General features: G+C 42.5%; 1 protein-coding gene across 1 annotated transcript in view; it reads left to right on the top strand.

Annotated features, from left to right (window-relative positions):
- Nucleotides 1–19,102, top strand: part of SMCHD1 (structural maintenance of chromosomes flexible hinge domain containing 1) — a 128,096-nt gene extending 108,994 nt beyond the window's left edge. The window contains exons 45-48 of the mRNA XM_066579608.1: nt 841–1,012; nt 4,338–4,496; nt 9,920–10,060; nt 18,237–19,102. Coding sequence (XP_066435705.1) covers nt 841–1,012; nt 4,338–4,496; nt 9,920–10,041 — 453 coding nt within the window. The 3' untranslated portion in view covers nt 10,042–10,060; nt 18,237–19,102. The remainder of the gene's footprint in view (nt 1–840; nt 1,013–4,337; nt 4,497–9,919; nt 10,061–18,236) is intronic.
- Nucleotides 19,103–23,875: the final 4,773 nt, after the last annotated feature.

The following is a 23,875-nucleotide window of genomic DNA, read 5'->3' as shown; positions in this document are numbered from 1 at the left end:
TGCTGCTTTCCCACCTCCATCAATCAGCAGCACTTATGGGCAGCAGTGGGGAGGAGATAAAACTGGTGATTGCACATTTGTTTCCGCGACCGCATGTTGGTTTGCACAACCGCAATTTAGTTAGCGAGACCGCACGAATAAATGCCGATGCAACGAATTTCGGCACATTAGCTTTATAAGACACTGCAACTTTTTCCCCCCGCTTTGGGAGGAAGAAAAGTGCATCTTATAAAGCAAAAAGTCCAGTTTATATTGTGTGGACCATGAAATAGATATGTCACATACTGTGTATATAGATGCACGCAAAATTAGATTTATGTGATTTGTGCGTTCTTCTATATAAACAGCACGTGAAATATCTATTACATGATCATCACGATATACATACCCTCCTCTTTTATAATCTACTGGATTTAGTAATCTAACCCCTTAACCTTACCCCTCCCCCCTACTTTTGGAATACGATTTTTATATTTTATTTCATTAAAATATTTATTTTATATTATATTATATTGCATTATTTATTCTAATAGGACTTATTTTTAATTAGTAGTCCCTTCAGCTCTCAGGTGGTCTTTGTGGTACTTAATGCACGTTGTTTATACAGTACTAAATTATTGATGGGCAAGAAATATTTCAAAATTTTAAATGGCTTAATGAAATACTTTACAGAGGGAACAGACAGAGGTCAGTATTGAGATATCACCGCATCTCCAACTTTGTTGACAGTGCAAAAAACATACTGTGCTGCCGAGATTACAGATGGTAGATGAGAATAATGCAAATATTTTATTCCATAGTATTACCGGTAATGCATGTTTTATTCATTTCTCCATTTAGCTTGTTCAGTTCTCTCATTGCCCAACACTGCTGACTAGAAATGGAAACAGAATTCGCAGCAATGGAAAGTTTGGTGGATTGCAGAATAAAGCCCCCACTATAAGCCAGCTTAAAGGAATGGTATTTGGAGCTCCACTACCTAGTGAATTTAGCACCGTTTCTGGTGAAATAGGTTTGTATTATAAGAAAACTTTCTCAGCTATTTAGATTGGAATGTCTGAACCAATTTGGAAATTTTTTGCCTATTTCAACTACACTTACATTAGCCTTTGTCACATTGATTAAGTATTTGGTAAATTGGTATCCAATAAACAGATGGTAGAATAATTCTCCGTACAGACAGGTAATGTGTGTCTAATTTTCTGATGACCATGTTTCAGGAGGGTTCAGCACAAAGTAATATAGTGTTTGTGTAATTAAATATAATGTGTGTGAGATTTATTATTTTATCTGTTTTAGGCCGCCTGCAGACGGACGGGTCGATTCTCGACGCGGGACCCGACCCGAGCGCCTGCAGGGACCAACGCGTACTCACCCGCACCTGCGGTTCTGGCTGTTTGATATGCCGGCTTGCCAGCTGAGTGACGTTTCTGTGCGTGGCTCTGCGGGCCCCGCACAGAAATAGAACATGCCGCGGTTTGTTTGCTGTGCGAGATTTCGCACGGCCAAACCGCGGCCGTCTGCATAGATTGTGTTTGTTAACGCAATCCTATGCAGGCTTACAGCGGCGGAGATTCCGCGGGAAATCCCGCCGCAGAATTTCCGCTCGTGTGCAGGCGCCCTTAATGACATTTTTATTTAGAGTTTGCACCTCTCTGGAAACGTCATGGAAGTGAATGTCCATTGTTTGAATGTCATTTCCATTTTGTTTGAACCTGTGATTCATTTCATAACATATCTTTTTATAGGTGTTGGATCTTTGTATAAAACTGAGCTTCAAGTCCCCTGCATAGTCATACAGTGCTCAAACCCATTAGGCAAACGGGAGGGGGGGGGGGGGGGAGGAAGGGAGAAATGGCTTGTTTGGCTAACTGCTACCGAATGGCCCATTTACACGTAACTATTATCGCTCAGAATTTGTTCAAACGATTTTGGTCAATAATCATTTTGTGTTAATGGCAAAATATCGCTTACTTCTCATACACAGGTTGTTAAGCTGATTTTTCAGTCAGCTTAAAAACCATTGTTGGCTCGCTGACTTCTTATCCTCTCTAAACACTCACCGCTCATCGCTTCACATAGGCGGTAAAGTGCTACACAAGAAGCGGTGAAGTCTTTGTGTAAAGGCCCTGTACGAGCGTCAACGACCTTTGCAGTTATGTTGGCACTCATGCAGTCGTTTAAACGACTGTCGGCCTGTGTAAAAGGTCCCTAAGGTGCATGGCCACCTGAATCCTTAAAGGAATTTGTACAGGATTACTAAAAAGGTCTGCTGTTTACCAGAAATAGTTCCACAACTGTCTGCTATTGCATCGCGATCCTGTTCAAGTGGATGGATCTGAACTGTAATACCAGACACGACTCATGAACAAACCGCAGACCATTTTTTCTAGACGATCCCTTTTAAATAAATTCCCAGGAATACTCAGTGCATACTGTATTATGATTAAAGGGGTTGACCGTCTGGGATAAACACTTACAAAAAAAAGAAAGTTTCCCATTTATAGAAAATAATCAAGTTTAAACTCTTCTCTTCTGGGTCCCCACATCTACCATAATGGCAGCTCCTGTTACTGTGATGTACTGTTTACAATCTGCAGTCCGCCTATATACAGGATGGCATTGGCTGCTGCAGCCTGTAGGATGGCATTGGCTGCTGCAGCCTGTAAGCATTGCATGACAGGGAAGACCCAGAGCTGCCGGCAAGGGAGATGTTGGGACCCATAAGAGATGAGTATAAGGCCTTAGTCTGACGGGCGTTTTTTAGCGCGATTTGCGGATCGCATGACGGATGCGCATCCGCAAATCGCGTGACCGATGCCCGAAAATCGCCCGAAAATCTGCTCCTAGCCGCGTTTCATTAGAAACGGGCTGGAGCTGTCCAGCGCATTGCATTCAATGGAGCCGGCAATACAGCCGACTCCATTGAAAGCAATGCGCTGCGGGCGAGTGTGGGATGAATTGTCGGGAAGGGCTTAAATATATAAGCCCTTCCCTGCAATTCATCCAGAAAAGTGTTAAAATAAAAAATATATATATACTTACCTGCTCCCGGCAGCCGGAGTTCCGCGCGGCCGGCCTGCAGTGGGTGTGAAGGGGGTGTGAGTCAGACCTTCCCCCTGATTGGCTCAGCGCTGAGCAGCCCATTGCTTTCAATGGAGTCGGCTGTATTGCCGGCTCCATTGAATTCAATGGGCAAACCTCGTTCTTCTCTGCCACAGCTCTTACAGCTGTGGCAGAGAAGAATGATTTGTCTTCTATATGTTCTCAATGGGGTCGGCGCTGCTGCCGCCGGCCTCATTGAGCGCATATAGTGAAGAGAACAGGAATCGCAGATCGTTATGGGGAACTTGTCTTCTATAGAGTAAGGTGCTGCCCTTATATTTGTGAGTGCTGTACTTCCTTGCTTGGACTTTGGTGTATCCTGGGGCTCATTCTACATTGATAAGCACCACCGTTACATTTTCATAAGCTTATATACTGATAAAGTACATGATACTCTGCAGCAGTCCCAACATAATCCTTTTTTGGGAGGAGATCTATGAAACCTCTTTGGTATTTAAAAAAAAATAAAATTTGGTGCAAGGCCAGCCTGCAAAAAATATTTGCAACTTTTTGACAAGTACACTGTGCTACATTGCTTTCCCAAAAAGGACTGTGCTTGTTGGATGGAACGTGGCTGCGCTGGACTGGCACCTTTCTGTATAATTTAATCCATAAACTGTTGTAAATTATGCCAAATATTCATGCCAGCTCCTTGGTTGCATACATTTTTTGTATAAGCGCATGGAGCAGTCGAGATGGGCCTAATATATAAAGAGGCGCGTGCCTCTTCATTGAGGTGGATTTTCAGGCTCTCTAGGCATTTAAGGTAGCTAAGCTGCAGACAGATCTCAACTCTGCCCTAATTGAGCCAAGCTCAAAACAAGCATTTGAGCTCACTACTGAAGATCAGCTTGGGATATGGAGCTCTGGAACAGAAAAATGGAGCTCTTACTCCTGTAAAGTTATATTATAAAATGAATCCTCACAGACTCTTGCACTAATGTAGAGCATTGAAAATGAATAAATATATCAGCCAGAAGAAGACCACAAAAATTCTGTGTAAAGGCAGCCAAAGTGTCATCTTTTTAATTCAATTGTTACTGACTATATACTGTATAATAGGATGCAGGGTATAGACAACCTGTCATTCCACCGGATAGTATCTGCTGAGGATACAACGGATGCTTATGTTGCAGTTACTAAGTTCAGTGCCTAGTGGAGTAGTGTTTTTTTTGTTTTTTTTTCCCGAGTATTTTACTCTGTATGTCAATTTTTTTTTCTTTTGCCTAAAGATCTTTTACAGCAGTATCGCGATGCAGTAAATAGGTCCCAGACAGTCAGTGAACAGCTTATGCAGCAGATTAAAAACACGGAGTCGCCAAACATGAAGCAGAAAAAAAAGGAGTTTGATCAGCAGGAAAAATCTCTGCAGGAGATAGAGAAGAAACTTGGTATGTACTCTGCTATTGATCTTGTTTAAAGAGGTCTGTTTCTTGTAATAGTTATTAGGAACATGGGGGGGGGGGGGGGATTTATCAAGAAATCTTTTAATGCCACTTTTACATTTTGGGTCTTTTGTTTTTGCGCAAAACATGACAAATTCACATAAGTGCTGCATGTCATTATGTGAATTTGTTGCAATCCTCACCACAAACTTTTTTTGTATGCCAGACACGTGACAAATGGGCACTGCGGCAATTTACATACAGCCTCATAATAAAATACGATGATATGCATATAATGATGTGATACTTTAATTATTCGTCCTCCCTGCAGTTCCTTTTGTCCATCCTTCCCATAACTCCTTTCATCCATTTCTCACTGATCTACTTTTAGCCATTCTCCTCTGACCAATTTCTGACTCCAAACCTGGCAATCAGAATAAATCCCTTGATCCACAAACCTTTTCAAGTAATCAGTGACTATAGCATGTAATATTGTTACTCAAGAAAGGCATCCAGGCGCCTCTTAAACTCTTCTGTGAGTTCATTATCTCCACCACCTCAGGCAGAGTGTTTCATAGTCTCATAGCTCTTACAGTAAAGAAGCCTTCTATAGTGGTCTTTATTACCGTATTTTTCGCTTTATAAGACGCACCTGATAAGACGCACCTAGGTTTTAGAGAGGGGAAAGTAGGAAAAAAATATTTTGAACCAAAAAGTGGGCTTAAATATTTAATAAAATAACAGAATAATATGTAAACATGAACAGCAGTCAGTCAACAGCCGCATTAAGAACTATTACTGTAATTAACAGATGAGCAGAGATTTTTATCTTAGAACATCTGTTAATTACAGTAATAGTGTCAGCATTTTCATAAAGGATTCCATCCTCAGAACCGTCCAAGGCATTACTGATGCCACATTTTTTGAAGGATCCTACAACAATTTCCTCCTTCACAGCCAGCCACGATGTTTTCACCCACTCACAAACCTGAGTGATAGAGGGCCTTTCATGCGTCCAGTGGGTGGCAGGTCATGATTTCCAGCAGCCATCCACTTGTTCCACTCCTCTCGCATGAAAACTTTAAATGGCTTGTTAATAGAAACATCCAGAGGCTGCAACTGGCTGGTAAGCCCCCCAGGAATTACAGCTAGATGGGTCTTTGCGTCTTTACATTTTTTTTTTTGTCTTTTCACTGATATGTGCCCTAAACTGGTCAAGTACTAGCAGGGCAGGTTTCTTCAGAAGCCCTCCAGGGCGTCTGGACCACACTTTCGATCCATATTTTCATTCCACCTTCATCCATCCATCCTTTCTCATGAACATGGACAATAACTCCTCGTGGGATTGCCTCTTTCGGCATGCTTTTTCTTTTGAAGATTAGCATTGGTGGAAGTTGGGTGCCATCTGCACAGCAGGACAACACAACCGTGTAATGCGTTCTCATGTCCTGAGGTTTTCACAGTTATGGATTTTGCACCTTTCAAATCAACAGTCCTATTTGATGGAACATCAAAAGTTAACGGGACTTCATCCATATTCCCAATCTGGCCTATTTCAAAGCCATTTTTCTTTCTTGCATCAATTACAAATTTATGAAAAGACACAATCTTGGCTTCATATTCTTTAGGCATTTTTTGCGCAATCCTAGTTTTGGTGCGCATAGCAAGGCCACATCTCCTTATGAACCTGTAGCACCACGATGCGGATCCAGTGAAGTCCTTAATGTCTTTCTCTGCAGCAAGACGCTTGGCTTCAAAGATGATCATTTTTGTAGAGACTGAAAATCCGTTGTTCCTGTGACGTATTATCTACTCTTTCATTTCCACGTCTATCTGTGGCCATTTTGCAGTACGCCCACGAAAAGTGTGCTTGCTTTTATCTGCTTTTTGCAGCTTCTCCTTATGTTTCCTCCATTCACGTATCATTTTTTCTGTTGGAGGCAGCCCAAAATTTCTCTCAGCTACTCTGTTCTCATGTTCTTTGGCGTATTTCACTACCTCCAGTTTAAAAGGGATTTTATATGCTAGTCGTTTCTGCTTTGACATCTTTCTAAAATTGGATGGATGCAGCAGGTAGCTTTGTCATGCAATAATGAAAGAACTGTAAGCACTTCCTCATAGGAGGAAGGGTTCAAGCTGATTGGTGGAGGAAGGGGAGCAACAGTTGTTCCCGCCGGCGCTCACCACCAATCAGCGGGCAGCAGTGCAAAGGAGAGAGAACTGATTCTGAGTTTCTTTGGCCGAATGTTTGCATGATTGCGCGTTAAACTCGCGATCGCACGAACAAGCGTCACGTTCGCTCTATAAGGGGAAGAAAAGTGCGTATTATAAAGCGAAAAATACGGTAATCTATTAGGAAGCAGAGTGGAACTTGCTTAAGGACTCAGTCAGACAAGCGGGTTTTTTTTCACGTATGTTAGGCGTGTTTGCAATTCGCATCTATTAGAACCAATGATTTCCAATGAAAGCGATCACATGTTCGTTTTTTTACAAGTAAATGAAATTCGGACCTGCAAAAACTAGGACAGTATTTTTCGATTTGCACAAAAGCTAGGTTTTTGTGTGAATCAATGCAACTTTGACAGTAGGAAATCCTACCGTCAAAACCCTTAAATAAGCCCTAGATGCTGGGGGGAAAAAAACACATCACCTAGAAGCGGTGTCAGGCTCCGGTGCATCTTCTTCCCAGGTCCGCGGCACTGTTCATCATTTTTTTCTGAGCGGGGTTTTTAAAAAGCGCTGCCTCTAATTGGCTGACTAACCACAGCCATTCTGGGGTAGGGCTTATATGACTCTGATGGGTCATAGCGCTCAGCCAATCAAAGGCAGCACTTTCAGGAGGCGAGGATTTTTAAATCCCCGGCCAGAAGAGCAGTGCGGGGACCTGGAAGAAAACGCTGGAGATGACAGCGCTTCTGAGGTGATGTAAATATAGTTTTTCTGCAGCTAGGGATTATTTTTGGGGTAGGGCTTATATTTCAAGCTGGCACATCCAGGGGTTTCACCTTGTTGTTATTATTGGGGCTGGTGGCAGCTCCGGCCCCATTGAAAACAGAGAGAAGATGCGCTCCTCTGCCACTGTTGTGGCAGGGAATGCGTTCATCCTCGCTGGAAGTCCCCTCCTCAGTGAACACTGTGACAGTGTGAATTTAAACAAAGATCTGGTACCGTGTTAGCCAGTAGAGCAAAATGTGATTGTTCTCAGTAAGAGAAACGACGTAATCTTGTAGATATGATACCTTTTAATGGCTAACAAAAATACATGATGTAATAATAGCGAGCTTTCGTACCAACACAGGGGTACTTCTTCAGGCTTATGGATTGGATCTGAAGAGGCATGGATATATATACACACTTATAACATACATACTTATGACAATGCACAGATATGGATGTGATTGGTTCGCACTTAAAAGGAATTCTGCAACAGCAAACAAACTTTTTACATGTTCCTCGTCCAATGTTGTGTACCTGATCATGTGCAGTAAATGTACTGTTGGGGGTCTTTATGTTGGGGAAACAGGACAGAAACTGAAAGCCAGGATGAGATCTCATCGCCATACAATTGAACACAGAAAAATAGAATTACCTGTGGCCGAGCACTTCTCTAACCATGGACATGACATAGGAGATATGAGAGTTGATATTGAAGGATGGTTTCAAATCACAAAAGCACAGAAGAATTTGGGAATATAAATTGATAACCTTTGACACGCTGAATACTGGGTTAAACTATTCCCCAGGATTTATGCGTGACTGGGAAGTGTGAGACATTTATTGCACAGAAAAGACCCCCATCAACAGTAATTCAGGGACCATAAACTTTCACTCCCTTATCAGTGCTTAGCTAAAAATGTTTGTGTATCTCTTGTAGAAAGTCAAGCCTGATGACCTCCCCCCCTCCAACAGTAATTTAGGGACCATAAAACTTTCACTCCGCTATCAGTGCCTAGACAAAAAAAGTTTGTTTGCTGTTGCAGAATTCCTTTTAAGTGCGAACCAATCACATCCATATCTGTGCCTTCTCATAAGTATGTATGTTATAAGTGTGTATAAATATCCATGCCTCTTCAGATCCAATCCATAAGCCTGAAGAAGTACCCCTGTGCTGGTACGAAAGCTCGCTATTATTACATCATGTATTTTTGTTAGCCATTAAAAGGTATCATATCTACAAGATTACTTGGTTTCTCTTACTGAGAACAATCACAGTGTGAATTTAAAAACGCATCTGCTGCTTCGGTCACGCAATTTTTAGACGTGTTTTGCACGGGACCGATACTGAGAGCTCCTATCATCAGCTGCTATTCGGGGCAGGTTAAACCCCCTGTTTGACAGGTTTGAGGTTAACTCCTTTTTTGCTTGGTAATCAGTTGTCCTTATCCTTCTGAAATAGCAGTGTTTAGCTGTATGTCTAACATATTTCTGTTTTCTGCGTAATTTATTATAGATCGTCAATCTCTGCAAAATAGCTAAATTGTGATGAGGATAATTTAAATTATCAGTAAAGAAAATGTTAGAGGTTATCCCACCAAAAACATTTATCACCTCTGTGCAGGAAGGTTGATAAATATGATTGCCAGGGGTTCTCCTAGTGACTGGAGCGATGTGCGCATGTGTGACCACGACTTCATTCACTGTCTATGGGACTAAGGGACATAGCTGAGTGTTGTACTAGGCTGTCTCCACAGACAGAAAAAATTGAGTGATGATCACACCTGTGCAGTACGGCTTTGTTCACTTGAAGGACTGGGGTGCGCAATTCTTGGGAAACCTGAGGGTTCCAGTGGTTGGGACCCTCAGCAATCATACATTTATCACCTATCCTGAGAATAGGTGATAAGTGTTTTTGGTTGGATTAACAATTTTAATTTCAGGCTTGTCACGAATGATAGCTGAATCTACTGCAAGTTTGACTGTAAGAATGCTTTAACATGGAATAGTAATGAGAGCCACAAAATATAAAGTGCAATAAAATTCCAGAAATTAGTCACCGGATGTAAAACGCTCCCATTAATTTCAATGGGGCCTCGCAGACCTGTGCTGCGATTTTTCAAGCACTGCTCACTCTATTTTGGCGCGTTTTCACTCTCTTTAACACACCTCATCACACATCACAATGATGGGGTACACTATAAGCCCTGTCAAACGCAGTAACCAGCGTTCGAAAATGGTTCGAGCAAAATCGTGGCGTTTTGCCGATGCCGCCTGTGAGAGTGGCCTAACTGTTTAGTCTTGCTGAAGCATCTGCTTTATACAGTTGTCTATCAGAGGATGCATTTACTTTTTAAAATCTATTGTCGTGCTTTCACACAGCTATTTTTCTAGAAATGTATTGCTACTAAAAGGTGCACAGTAATCTTTTATAGATGGCAGTTATAATATGTTGTTTACTTCCCAAATGTTTTTTTTTGTTTTGTTTTTTTTAGGTATGACCCCAAAAAATCAAAACAAGGGAACTGAAGTTCAGTTTGATCATCTGAATATGTCTGATTGTCCTGTTCCTTCAAAACGAGCAAAACGAGACACATTCAGAAGAACTTCCAGATAAAGACAGAATAACACAAAAGGTATCTGTGGAGTGTTTTTTTTTTTTTTTCTAAAGGTTTTTACTCTACTCCTTAGCAAATATTAGTCATATTAGTGCGACGTGACCCTTATGATACATCTGATTTTATGTGGAACCTCTCACTAGAGTTAAAAAGATGTATGCATAGCTAACTTACCAATTTTCCGCAATTCCAGGCGCAAATGTGAGCAGAACTGCATAAGACAATGTATTAGATTGCCTGTGAATTACCATGGTAACCTTACGCTCACATGAACCTGGTCTAATGCAAACCTCAATATAACTGATACACAAAAGTCTTTAACCCCTTCCCGCTATAGGATGTACAGTTATGTCCTGCGGGGTCGATGTATGTATGAAGAGAGATCATGGGGCGACCTCTCTTCATACAGCCCGGGCGCCAGCTGTTTATTAAAGCTGACACCCGCAGGCAATAGCTGCAATCAGTCACGTGGCTGATTGGTGCTTTTAACCCTTTAAATACCACTGTCAATTCTGACAGCGGCAATTAAATCCCCCCGAATGATGTTCAGTGGTCCTGTATAGCTGCAGTCTGCGCTAATTCCCGTCCAAAAAAATTAGTTTTTGTTTTTGATACCCCATTAAAATCAATGGGGGAAAACACCCAATCTGTTTTATTTCCACTTCACTTCTCCAAAAATAGAGCAGAGAGTCTGAAGCCCTGAACTGAGCGCTAATGCAAGTGTGAAGGCAGCCTTAGTTATCAGACCTTCTTCTATTGTTCTCCTTTAGGGTATATTCATGCGAGATGTAGATTCGGTCTATTACAATTCACAGCATTTACAATTCAAGCCATGTGGATGAAATTTAACCCCTTAGTGACCAAGCCTGTTTACGCCTTAATGACCAGGCCAAATTTTGCAAATCTGACACGTGTCACTTTAGCATGGAAAAAGACCAGAAAGGTTTTGCATATCCAAGCGATTCTGACATTGTTTTATCGCCACATGTTGTACTTCATTTAGGTGGAAAAAAAAGACCGATAGAATTTGTGTTTATTTATTAAAAGCGCCAAAATTGGGAAAATTTTGAAAAAATCGTCATTTTTTCACATTTCCAACTGCAATATCTCAAATATGTGCAAACATAATATAGAAATTTTTGCTAAGATTTATATTTCCATCCGTTTACTTTATTTTGGGCGCACATTGAAAAAACTTTCGGTTTTTTTTAACCATTTAGGAGACGTACAAATGTAACATTACTTTTCAGCAGCATTTTGAGGAACACTTTGTTTTCCTACACCAATCCAAGATTGGAAAGGCTCATAGGAGTCAAAATGATAGATACCCCCACAAGTGACCCCATTTTAAAAACTACACCCTTTAACGTATTCACTGAGGGGTGTCATGAGTATTTTAACCCCACAGTTTTTTTTCAGGAGTCAATGTAATTTAGAAGAGAAAAACAAAAATGTCATATTTTTGCAAATATGTCATTTTAAAGACAGGACTTTTTTCTATAGTACACATGAAAATTAGGATTTGCACCCCAGAATGGATACCCCTGTTTGTCCCGTGCTCAGAAACATACCCATTGTGGCCCTAATCTTACGTTTCGATGCACAATGGGGCCCAAAATGAAAGGAGCAAGCGGTGGCTTTCGGAACAGAAATTTTGCTTGAAGGAGATTTAGTCCCCATTGCCCACTTGTAGAGCCATTGAGTGACCAAAACGATGGAGAACCCCCACAAGTGACCCCATTTTGAAAAGTAGACCCCCTAACGAATTTATCTAGGGGTATGATGACTTTTTTGACTTCACAGTTTTTGAATGAATCTAAGCCAAGCAGAAGGAAAAAATTACGATTTTCATTTTTTTGGCAATTGTGTCAATTTAAAAACTGTTTTTTTTGGAAAGTGTACATAGGAATGAAGACTTTCGCCCCAAAATGGATACCCCCATTTGTCCCGTGTTCAGAAACATACTCATTGTGGCCCTAATCTACTTAAAGGAAACATAGCTAGGCCTATAATGGAAGGGGCACCCGTTGGATTTCAGGGTACAACGGAATAAATTCCAGTCCCCATTGCCCACATGTAGAGCCATTGAGCGTCCAAAACGATAGAGAACCCCCACAAATGACCCCATTTTAAAAACTAGACCCCTTAACAAATTCATCTAGGGGTGTACTGCATATTTTGACCCCAAAGTATTTGAATGAATCTAAGCAAAGCAAAAGGAAAAAATTACGATTTTCATTTGTTTGGCAATTTTGTCAATTTAAAAACTGGTTTTTTTGTACAGTGTACATAGGAATGAAGACTTTCACCCCAAAATGGATACCCCTGTTTGTCCCCTGTTCAGAAACATACCCATTGTGGCCCTAATCTACTTACAGGACACATGGCTAGGCCCATAATGGAGGGAATGATGCCCGCTGGATTTCAGGGCAGAAATGAATAAATTCCAGGCCCCATTGCCCACTTATACGGGAAAAAATTTGACTTCCTAAAAATAATCCCCCCCCCCCCCCCCCCCCCCCCGCCATCCCCATTTTTTGGCATTCCCTAAATATTAGATAAAGGTAATAATATAAACTGCGTTTTATGTCCGAAGACAGGGGTAATTACGGAGGCTGGTTGGGCTGGGCACACGGGGCAAGAAAACCGGGTATCCCCCCCCCCTCCTCTCATGTATTTTGGGGGGTATTTCGTAACCTCAGCGGCGGGGATGGGGTGTAGAAAGTGGCGCTGTGAGGCTTTGTAATCTTGCTGCGGTGCAGCGGTCTCACAGAGAAGGCGCTCAACAAGCTGCTCCTGGAACTGCAGGAAGGCGAGCGTTCCCGGGGCTTCTTGTAAATTACGGATTACTGGTAGCGGTCTGAATAACGCCGTGCTCACGTAGCCGTAGGCGGAATCCGCTTGCCGAGGCCTGCAGCGGATTCCAGCTGTGAGCCCGGCTGTGACCCTGCGTACGGTTGTGTAATGTACTGCGCATAACTGCCTACTCACACAGGCGGTTTTTTGTTTGCATTTCCCGCGCCGTCGCTTAGAGATGACTCGGGTACCCGCAGCCCGTACACAATGTGTTTGCATATGGGGTGCGAGTATATCCGCGGTCATAGAGCACAAAGGGCTCTAGGTCGCAGATATTCGTGGTAAAATATAGCATGCTGTGTTCTGTTTCTGCGAGTGGATTACGTAATTCCGACCCGCTAATTGGGGGGAATTGTGTAATCCAATGCATGCAGAACCTGTAATTCCTCTCTGGTCATGTGTGACCGGCCTAATGTTAGTTCGCTACTTTATCATGTGACCGGGAGCCAGGAGATTTTAAGTCTCCCGCGCCGCCGGGCCTTCTGCGCATGCGGCTGATGTAATGCCGCCTGGCGCGCATGCGCAGAAGGACGGCTACGGCGCCCGGAGCATCGGGACAGCTGGGAGTCGTGCGGCGGACATCGGTGAGTAATTTCAGCTGCTCCGATGGATCCGATCCATCAGAGCAGCTGAATCTTTAATAACTTTTATTGCACTTTTATTTACTTTTTTGAGATCGGCGCTATCCATTGCATAGCGCCGATCGCAGTGCCGGGGGGGGGGGGGGCTCCGAACAGCCCGGGATGACAGCTCCATGCTGTCAGCTACCTGCGGACACCAACAGCATGGAGCTGTCACGTCCACAGCCCGAGGGGCATTATTCTCTGCAGGAAGCATGTTTTTACGTCCTCAGAGAATAAAGCCCACTTCGGGAGGACGTAAAAACACTGTGGGCTGGTCGTTAAGGGGTTAAAAAGTATCCTTCATATAGTGGGAAAAATCCACATGAAATTTGCAGCTGATTTGACATGTAGTTCAGGTTCCACCTCTTCAAATGAGGGAGTGAAATTCATGTCAAATTCCACATCTCGTATGATGATTTTCGTGTAGATTTTGGTAAAGATCTACGGCAAAATCCGCAGTGTATTTTGTGCTGCAGAAAGTAGGCATATAGCTTTATGGATCCTCCACACTGATGGATTTTAGAGGATTATTTTAATGGGCTGTTTTTTGGTGGCATTTTTTTAAATCAATTTTTTCTTTTTGTATGTGCATCTTTTCACTTTCAATTCCTATGAAGAAGCCTTAGGGAAAATAAGCCAGAAAAAAGTCCAATATCTGCAATCTATATATATAAAATTGAATGTATGTCTGTCTGCGTGCGTGCGTGCGTGTCTGTTTGTCCTTTATGCGCTACTACACCATTCATCCGATCGCCATGAAACTTTGGGAAGTTGTTAAGTACACTCCTGGGAAGATTATAGGCATAGTACAAATATCCTACGATAAATGGCTCGCGAGCGTCGTCGAAAGTTACGCCCCCCCCCCACGTTGATCGAATAAGTAAGCCACCTGCTATTGTGATGTCATCACTGATGTCATCAACATCGGACGCCCTTGAACATGCCCCAACATGTTCTCATAAGCTGCATTGTGATGTCATTAAGGCTCTATTATGACACGTACAGCTTGGAACCACTAGAGCACGCCAGCCAATTACCATTGGAGTTGGAAGTGGGTAAACAAGTACTAGGATATCTTCCTAAGAAGCCACAGCAGCCGGATAAATTGTATGTTCCACCCAACGGCTATTTTATTCAGCCTGCAAGGGGGAAGCAGCGGCCTACAAAATCTAATTCTCTCATTTCCTGATGTCATGGATAGATAGATAGACTGTATGCAATAACCCAGATAGATAGATAGATAGATAGACTGTATGCAATAACCCTGATAGATAGATAGATACATAGATAGATAGATAGACTGTATGCAATAACCCTGATAGATAGATAGATAGATAGATAGATAGATAGATAGACAGACTGTATGCAATGACACGTACAGCTTGAAACCATAAATACTAGAGCATGCCAGCCATTTACAGTCAGTCTCCATTGGAGTTGGAAGTGGGCAAACATGTACTAGGCCAGTGATGGCGAACCTTTTAGGGACCGAGTGCCCAAACTACAACCCAAAACCCACTTATGTATCGCAAAGTGCCAACACGTCAGGGGGCGGGGCTTATCACAACGTATGATTTTACCCCCGTCGTTCTAAAAAGGACAAGGCTGTTTCAGAATAGACCGGGTGCAGATTCTGACTGCTTTTTGGACGCGGAAATACTGCAGAATGTCCTCAGCGGAGATTTCTGTGGAAAATTCTGCAGCATTTCCGCATCTAAAAAGCAGTCAAAATCTGCACCCGGTCTATTCTGAAAGAGCCCTGCCCATTTCTGCCACATGTACACATACCCCAGCGGTAATAGTGACACCTTCACCCCAGCGATAATAGTGACATCCCACAGCAGTAATAATAGTGACACTCCCCCCATTAGTAATAAGAGTGACATACCCCAGCGGTAAACCTCAGTGGTCGCTGCTGCCGTCATCTAGATATATAAAAACGTAGTATGTATGTATGTCTGTCTTCGCAGCAACGCGCGACGGGTACGCTAGTTTGAAATAAATCTCACTGACCAAAAAAGGGTACAAAAACAAGCATGTTGTGTATGTAGACTTTTCCCCGTATTTTTGTTATACTTGCAGTAACACCTGATTGCAGCATTTTTATACCAAAATAAAAATGCAATGTAAAATGACAATAAAAACTCAATGTATGCAAATTCAGCCTTACATAAACAATGGTCTATATATTTTCCACCAAATCAATGTATGTATATATATATATAATATACCTTTTCTAGATTACAGATGTACAAGCAATTTATATGTGCAGTTTTTAACATGGACCTTTTTGCACATAATTGCCTAATTTTGCATGTAGGAAGAAAATACACAGTTAAAGTATCTAAATAGTATCCATTGCCCTCCTAGTAACAGGCCTATTTTGATCCCTAAAGGGAATATGTCATCGGAAAATGATTTATTGTATGATTTATTGGCTGTGTCATCGGAGGACACAGCAAAATCCTTGCGTATAGCTCCTGTCACTAGAACGCAGACAGTTTGCAAAAGAACAGTTGATCCCTCTTATTCGCTATAGCCCTCCTGTAGTCACTCAGCTTAATCAGTTTTAGCTTGGGGCTCATTCCTACGTCTGTATGTGCCGCTGCGGGTTTTTCACAGCGTTTTACACTCTGCCAGCAGAGACGGCATATGGGTTGAGTATGGCACTGCGCATGCCTGTGAAACACATATCACAAACATGCGCAGGGGGATTTTTTTTTTTTATTCCCAGCTCTGCTCAGAGTGTGGGGATGCATATGGAAACGCTGCCCGTTACCAATGTATTGCGCATGAACAGCATATAATACATAGCCGTAATAGAGCATGCTGTGATTTATTTCTCTTGCGTATTGATATGCAGTGTCCACACTTTGGTGAAAGTCCATTGACTTTCATTGCCTCCACTCACTGTGTAACATGCGTGCGTGCAACACACGCATGCTATGCAGTGAAAACCTGGTCGTGGACATGAGCCCTTAGTGTCCATAGGAGGCAGACGCTCCTGCTGCAGGTCTCCAAGATCAGAGTGAGATTTTAGTTGCCAGCAAGCGATCTCCACTCCAGTTTCCTGCTCCTCTCATCCTGGGAGTCATTCTCTGCGGCTTCTCTGCTTCACAGGTTGGGGGGACCTCCTGGATTGGTTAAGACCTGCCCTAGGCAGCTCCTCACCCCCATAGCCTACTGTAGCTCTCAGCACTTATATTGTGCACACTTACAGCTAGGCATATTTACCCCTGCATATACAGCAACAATATCTGATTCAAGAGGAAACTTGTGAGTGAGCCCTTGGAGATGGCATCAGGGAGAAGTAGGGTTTATATGGCAGGTCATAAGAGTGGAGAGGGAGGAAAGCATCTAGATTTTCACAGAATGAATCACACAGGCTGTAGATGGGACAAAAGCACATGGTGAAAGAGTGAATCACTTAAGCTTGTGTATCTATAGTACTGTGCAAAAATTTGAGACAGGTATGAAAACAATCCTGCGAACTAAGAATGCTTACAAGAATAGAAGTGTTAATAGTTTTTTTTTGTTGTTGTTAAAATGCAAAGTAAGTGAGCAAAAGAGAAATCTACAGTAAACCAAATCAATATTTGGTGCAACCACCCTTTACTTTCCAAACAGCATCAGTTCTTCTATGTGCACATGTACATAGTTGTTTTTTTTAACTCAGCAGGAAGTTTTTTTTCCTGAAACATCTTGGAGAACTAATCACAGATCTTCTGTGGATGTAGACTTGCTCAAATCCTTCTGTCACTTCATGGATGATGTTGAGATGTAAGTTCTGTGGGGGCCATATGAACACTTTCAGGTCTTTTGATGACATTGGTTCCAACTGTATTCTACAGCAGGACAACAACCGCAAAGATAAAACCAATCAGACGCCTTCTATTTTTGAAAAAATTCTTACTATGCGGCACTTATTTCTACACCTGCCTAAAACTTTTACACAGTACTGCATGTACAGTGCAAGGAGAGCACTTACAGGAGATTGGGGTGAGGGGGATTTGAAACACTCCTCAGCATTAATGTCTGTCAGCTCATGGGCTGTAGAAGAAGAAATTGTAACAAGAATGAAGCTGTGATGACATAAGAGCTAGTGAATGCAAGCAGCATCCTGGACAGAGATCTCATGTCATGGCAGTAATGAAGATTTCAGTGTAAAGCTTAATATTTAAAAATATTTATATAGCACCAACATATTCCACAGCACTTACAAAAACAGGGGAATACACAATGACAGAAATACGAAAATCACGGTTACATGTAGTAATCAGTTGATGAAAACAGTAGGGGTGAGGGTTCTGCTCCAACGAACTTACATACTGTAGCTAATGGGGTGATACAGAAGGTAAAGGGGCTGGAGATGTGCATGGTATGGTGAGGTGGAGAGTGAGGGATGCTATACACATAAACAGACTTAAGCCGTATAGTGGCTGTATCTGTATGACTGCGGTTGGTTGCTGCTAGCAGGGATTGCAGTCAGTAGGACAGGGGACAGGCTATCAGGTGGAGTACAGAGAGGTTTGGAATGTTGTGTCTCATGGATTGCCCGCATAGTTTGGGGTAGTGCATTCAGGTCTGGTGCTGCTCTGGAGAAGTCTTGGAGGCGGGAATGATTTGCCTTGAGTTAAAAAGTTACAGTAAGATGTAAAAAACTAAAAGATAAAAGATTCCTTGTCACATAATGTTTTTTACTTTTTCCCACACAGGAAAGAACCTACTGTAAATACAAATTACATTTGATCACGTTCCAAAGAGAGGCTACCTTAAGCAAGAAGCATTTCATTTTTTATGGCAGCTTTGTCATTTGAAAATTTCTGTATTTTTATAGAAATGGCATGAAAAGAAGATTTTTTTTTTATATGGATGATACAGAGTATTTTGGTCTATTTTGTAAATAGAAGTGTCTAATATCTATGTTAAATCTGGCTAAGATGTTTCTTGGCTAACATCTTGGGAGTACCAGGAAGTATGTAGTGAAAAAGTTTATACTCAAATGTTGGATATGCTGGTACTGTGGGGATGTATAAAAGTATTTTCTTTATTGAAGTTATGACTTTGCTGCTTGTAATCCCATAAAAAGGTTATTCAGGAAATGATAAAACGTCAAGAAAGCCTTCTGAACTCCGATTCTCCAGTATCCCCAACAGGTCCAGCTGAGAAGATAACCAGTAGAGAGCGAATACCTGTAGCAATTTCTGAGGCACTGTGCAACATTGTAAAATCCTGAAAGCATGACCTGTTGAGCTCTGGAGTTGAGAAACACAGACCTGGAGTATTTGTGTAAGCGCAAAAAAAAAGAACTTGTTATGTATACTAAGCACCTATATCAGTTTAGTTAATATTTTTCCAGTGTTATCAACACTCAGGGTCTTTTTTTTGTTTGTTTGTTTTTTCAGTTCCCCCAAGTGCTGTTTAGTTAGCAAGCTATGCCATGTCTTTTTTTTTCCCCACTATTTTAACACCTTATTCTCTAACTTGGTATAACAAAGTGTCTTTTCAAAGACAAATGTTTATCTTACTGATCTTTTTTAGATTTTGGAAAAAAAATGTGAATAATAAAAAAAAATCTATAAACTGGATTAAGCCTTATGTTTTTCTTTTAAACTGAAGGTCAAACTGTGCTTCAGTAGTACTCTAGTATGAAATAGACATAGAAACGTAATAAAACAGCAAATTTAACCATAAAGTTATACCATGTAAAAAAAAAAAAGGTACTTTACTCATTGCTGCAGATTCAATAAGAATGTTACCAACCACTGCCTGTCTGTTTTGGATACAGTAAGGCCACTCTCACAAACACCGCTTTTTACCACAATTAGCGATTTATTAACTCACCTCATCACAATGATGGGTTGCATTAAAAAGCGCTGTCAAACGCTGTGACATGCATTCAAAAGCGACACTCGAAATCTCTGTAAAATGCCGCAGTTCTGAGCGGCGTTTAGCTGAACACGAGTGAGAGTGACCTTGGTATGCACTTTAAAGCAATGTTTAACCCCTTATTGAAAAGAAATAAGTATTTTTACGTGCTGGCTGGGCTTTAATCCATAGGACCGTAAAAGCACGCTCACATTGAGCGATCACCTTGCGCTCCAAACGGGGGGTGCACAATACAAGCGGGGCTGCTTGTCTTTTGTATCCAGCTGTCCCCCACTCGGAGCGCCCAGCTGTTATACAGCTCAGCAGGGGATGCAGATGACAAGCGGGGCCGCTTGTCTTCTGCATCCAGCTGTCCCCCCGCTCGGAACGCTTGGCTGTTATACAGCTCCGAGCGGGGGATGAAGAACACAGCTGGACAGCTGTGTTCTTCATACTCCACCTGTCTTCAGGGAGCAGGACACAGCTTAAACAATAGTATCAGCTGTATCCCGCTGTGAATTCCTTATAACTGATCGCTGATTAGCATGCTGAAAGATCAGCGATGTCTTAACGAAAACTGCACAAGGTCAGTGCAGTTAGACACAACGATAATCGCTTAAAAGATGGCTTTCAAGGATTTTTGAGCAAAAATCGTCTAAAAGGGGCCTTTAGTGTGGAGAGCTGTGGCGAATGTATCTTGCAGCCATATGACATGCATGGAGGACATGGGCTTCAAAAAAGGGGATTGAAAGAGTGAACTATAAAAGGATATTGTAGGGACAACAATATGCCTAGAACTCCATTCTGCTTATTACTTGGTGTGCATTTGTGGTTGACTTGCAAGCCGCCATGAGAAAAGAGAGCAGAAGAGGCAATTTGAGATGAACATTTGTTTGTGATAGCAAGAACATTATTATTTCCCAGTCGTCATTCCGATGGCCCCATCTACACATGGAGGTTGCCCTCTGACCTCGGTAGGGACAGGAAGAGCCCTTAAAGCACCTCCCCTCCACCATCTCCTCAGTGTCTTCCTATCCTTGTGGCCAAATGCAAGCTCCAGGGGATAGTACTCACCAAGGGCACAAGGTGCCAAAGATACCCTGGAGGGAAGAGTCCGGGTCTGCACACCGCTCCGATCACTGCATCCCCGGCCTGCGCCATCATGGAGTCATCAGTCGCCGTGCAGCGCTGGTCTCCATGGGCGGATCAGCTTTTCCTGGGTGCGGACTGCCACTGCTACAGAGAACTCTGGCCTCAGGTGGTTCCTCCTGGCAGCGGGTAAACTGTGGCGTCCTCCTCGGGGCGCATAGCGATGTCGTGTGGTTACATCACGTGCATAACATAAAGGGCGTGGCTACTGGCACAATCTGGGAAATGGCGCCAAATTTAAATCCTGCCTTCACTGACAGGCTCTGCTCCTGCTGGAGATTACCCTGCAGACCCAAGGAAATGCTCCAGCATGTCAGCACACGACAACTCAGCATGGGAAGGAGAGACAGACACCCTACAAACTGAGTTGCTATATGTCAAAAAAGGAATATGCTATGTGACTGTGGTTGATTTGAATGCATATTGTTCCTTCCCCCCCCCCCCCCCCCCTTTCTCCCATTCTTTGCATGGGTCTCTTCAGACTGATAAGGAAGGTCCGAAGAGTAAAATGGACCCTAAAAAACGGGCTAGAAAGTGCGTTATCTGCAATAAGAGATTGGAAGATAATTATAAAAAATCCCTATGTGAAGAATGTACGGGGAAAATACTGGCAGAAGAAAGTCAGAAGGGGAATTAGAGGACCCACTGCCACAAGCCGAGGACGAGAAAAAGTATTCTCTTCTGATGATCTGAAACATCTCCTCAAAGCAGTAAGAGAGACCGAACAAGTTAAAGAAGACTGTACGCCCAGAACCGTCCAGGATGAAATGTTCAGGGGGCTCTGATAGGAGGAAAACTATTTTTCCAATAAACCAGACCCTGCAGTCATCTCTGATGAATGGCAGGAGCCAGAAAAGAGACTGTCTTAAAAGAAATTAAAAACAGTCTGGCATTTGCTCAAGAAGATGTCTGCATATAGAGAAACCCCGATGGTCGACATGCAGATAGACAAAGTGGCTAAGAAAACCTTGCAACCCTTTGAGGATGCATCGCAACTTTCAGATGCCATGGATAGGAAGGTCGATGGACTAATGAAGAAAGCGTGGGAAGTGACTTCCTTCACCATTGAAGCCAACATTGCAGCAGCGTCCTTAGCCAGATCTATGGTTCTGTGGCTGAACCGAATGAAGACCTCAATAAAAGAACAAGCTCCTAGAGAGGAAATGGCTAGCTGCCTTCCCCTCCTAAAAATGGGACGCGTCGGCGGAATCGGTCAGATATAGCGCAAAGACCCCAGTCCTAAGTCACAATGCAAGACGAGCGCTATGGCTGAAATCGTGGTCGGCAGATGTGACCTCAAAGAACAAGCTCTACGCAATCCCCTTCCAGGGGGAATACATGTTCAGACCTGTCCTCGAGAAAGCGGGGCACAAGAATAAAATCCTTCCGGATAGAAGGTCATATAAAAAACCACCCTTCTCAAGAAGGATGCCACAGCCACCTCCAGAGACCAAAGGAAAAGGGAAAACAGGGAGGTGGCCATACCCCAAAGGAGGTCTGGGTAAGGAACTTCAGCAAATTTCTGATCCAACGGTGGGGGGTAGACTCATGATATCTGGGCCAATGGCAGCGGGTAATGTCCAAAGCCTGGGTACTACAAATAATCGAAAACTGATATCAAATCGAGTTTAACTCCCTACCCCCCCGAGAGATTCTTCCTAACCTCCCCAGGGTCCCCTCAAGAACAGAAAAATGTGATAAAGGGCATTCAGGAACTAAAAGACCTAGGAGTCATTATGCAGGTTCCCGAACAGGAAAGGGGTGAGGGGTTCTATTCCCCCCTCCTCTTAATCAAAAAACCTAGTGACTCAATAAGAACTATCTTTAATCTCAAGGCCCCAAACAAATTCATTTCCTACAGGAAATTTAAAATGGAAACTGTTAGATCTATCGTACATCTAATAGATCCCGAGAGCATCATCTGCATCATAGATCTTAACTCCTTAGTGACGGCCCAATAGTGTTTTTACGTCCTGCCGTTGCAGGACGTGTATTGAGGGAGTCAGCTGTTTATTACAGCTGACACCCGCGGGCAACAGCCGCGATCGACCGTACGGCTATTAACCCGCGGGCAATAGCCGCGATCGGCCGTACGGCTATTAACCCACGGGCAATAGCCGCGATCGTGGCTGTTAACCCTTTAAATGCCCCGAATGATGTTCGGGGGTCCCGTGCGCCTTCTAAAAGGCCCCAGGGCTGCCTTGGGAGACTGCCTATCAAGCCATCCCCGTGGGGTGGCTTAATAGACTGCCTGTCAAAAAGCAGTATGACGTAATGCTATAGCATTACGTTATACTGCAGGAGCGATCAAAGCATCGCTGGTTGTGGTCCTCTAGGAGGACTAAAAGAAAGTGTAAAAATAAGATCAATAAAGTTTTAGTAATTAAAAAAAAAATAGTTAAAAAAAAACCCATTTTGCCATATTTGCAATAAAATCAAAATATTAAACCAAAAATATGTGTTTGGTATCACTGCGTACGTAAAAGTCCAATCTATCAAATGAATGCATTATTTTACCCGCATGGTGAACGCGGTCTGAAAAAAAAAATAAAGAACGCCAGAAATACACTTTTTTGGTCAACCTATCTCTAGGAAAAAAATGTAATAAAAAGCGATCAAAAAGTCAATTGTTTGCAACAGTGGTACCAACGGAAACGACAGGACGTACCGCACAAAATGAGCCTCACTCAACCATGTTGACGGAAAAATAAAAAAAGTATTGTGTGCAGAAAATGTACACATTTTAAAAAATTAAATATCTTTAAAAAAATACAAGTACTACAAGTACTACAACAAAAACAGTTTGGTATCGTAGTAATTGTACTGACCTATAGAATAAAGTTATCGGGTCATTTTTGTTGCAGTTTCTGCGCCGTAGAAACAGGATGCAACGGAAAATAATGGAATGTCGTGGGTTTTTTTGGGGTTTTTTTTTTTTACATTTCTCTCCACATAGAATTCTTTTAAAGTTTTTCAGTACATTATTTGGTACATTAAATAGGACCATTGAAAACTACAACTCGTCCCGCAAAAAACAAGCCCTCATACAGCGACGTCGATGGATAAATAAAGGCGTTACGATTGTTTAAAAGGGAGGAGGAAAAAATGAAAATGGAAAAAAGCTCCGCCACTAAGCGGTTAAAGACCGCGTATTATCACGGCCCAATAACTGCCGCCCACCACAAATACCTAAGGTTTGCTTTGCAAATCGGCGATATAATTTATCACTACCAGTTTAAGGCTTTGCCGTTCGGTATCTCTACGGCCCTAGAGTCTTTACAAAAGTAGTGATAGAGGAGATGGCCTACTTCAGGAGAAATCAAATCCTTATCTTCCC

Source organism: Eleutherodactylus coqui, chromosome 9 (assembly GCF_035609145.1).
Source record: "Eleutherodactylus coqui strain aEleCoq1 chromosome 9, aEleCoq1.hap1, whole genome shotgun sequence".
Lineage (NCBI taxonomy): Eukaryota > Metazoa > Chordata > Amphibia > Anura > Eleutherodactylidae > Eleutherodactylus > Eleutherodactylus coqui.
Note: the sequence above shows the minus strand (reverse complement) of the source record. Positions and strands in the feature narration are given on the sequence as shown.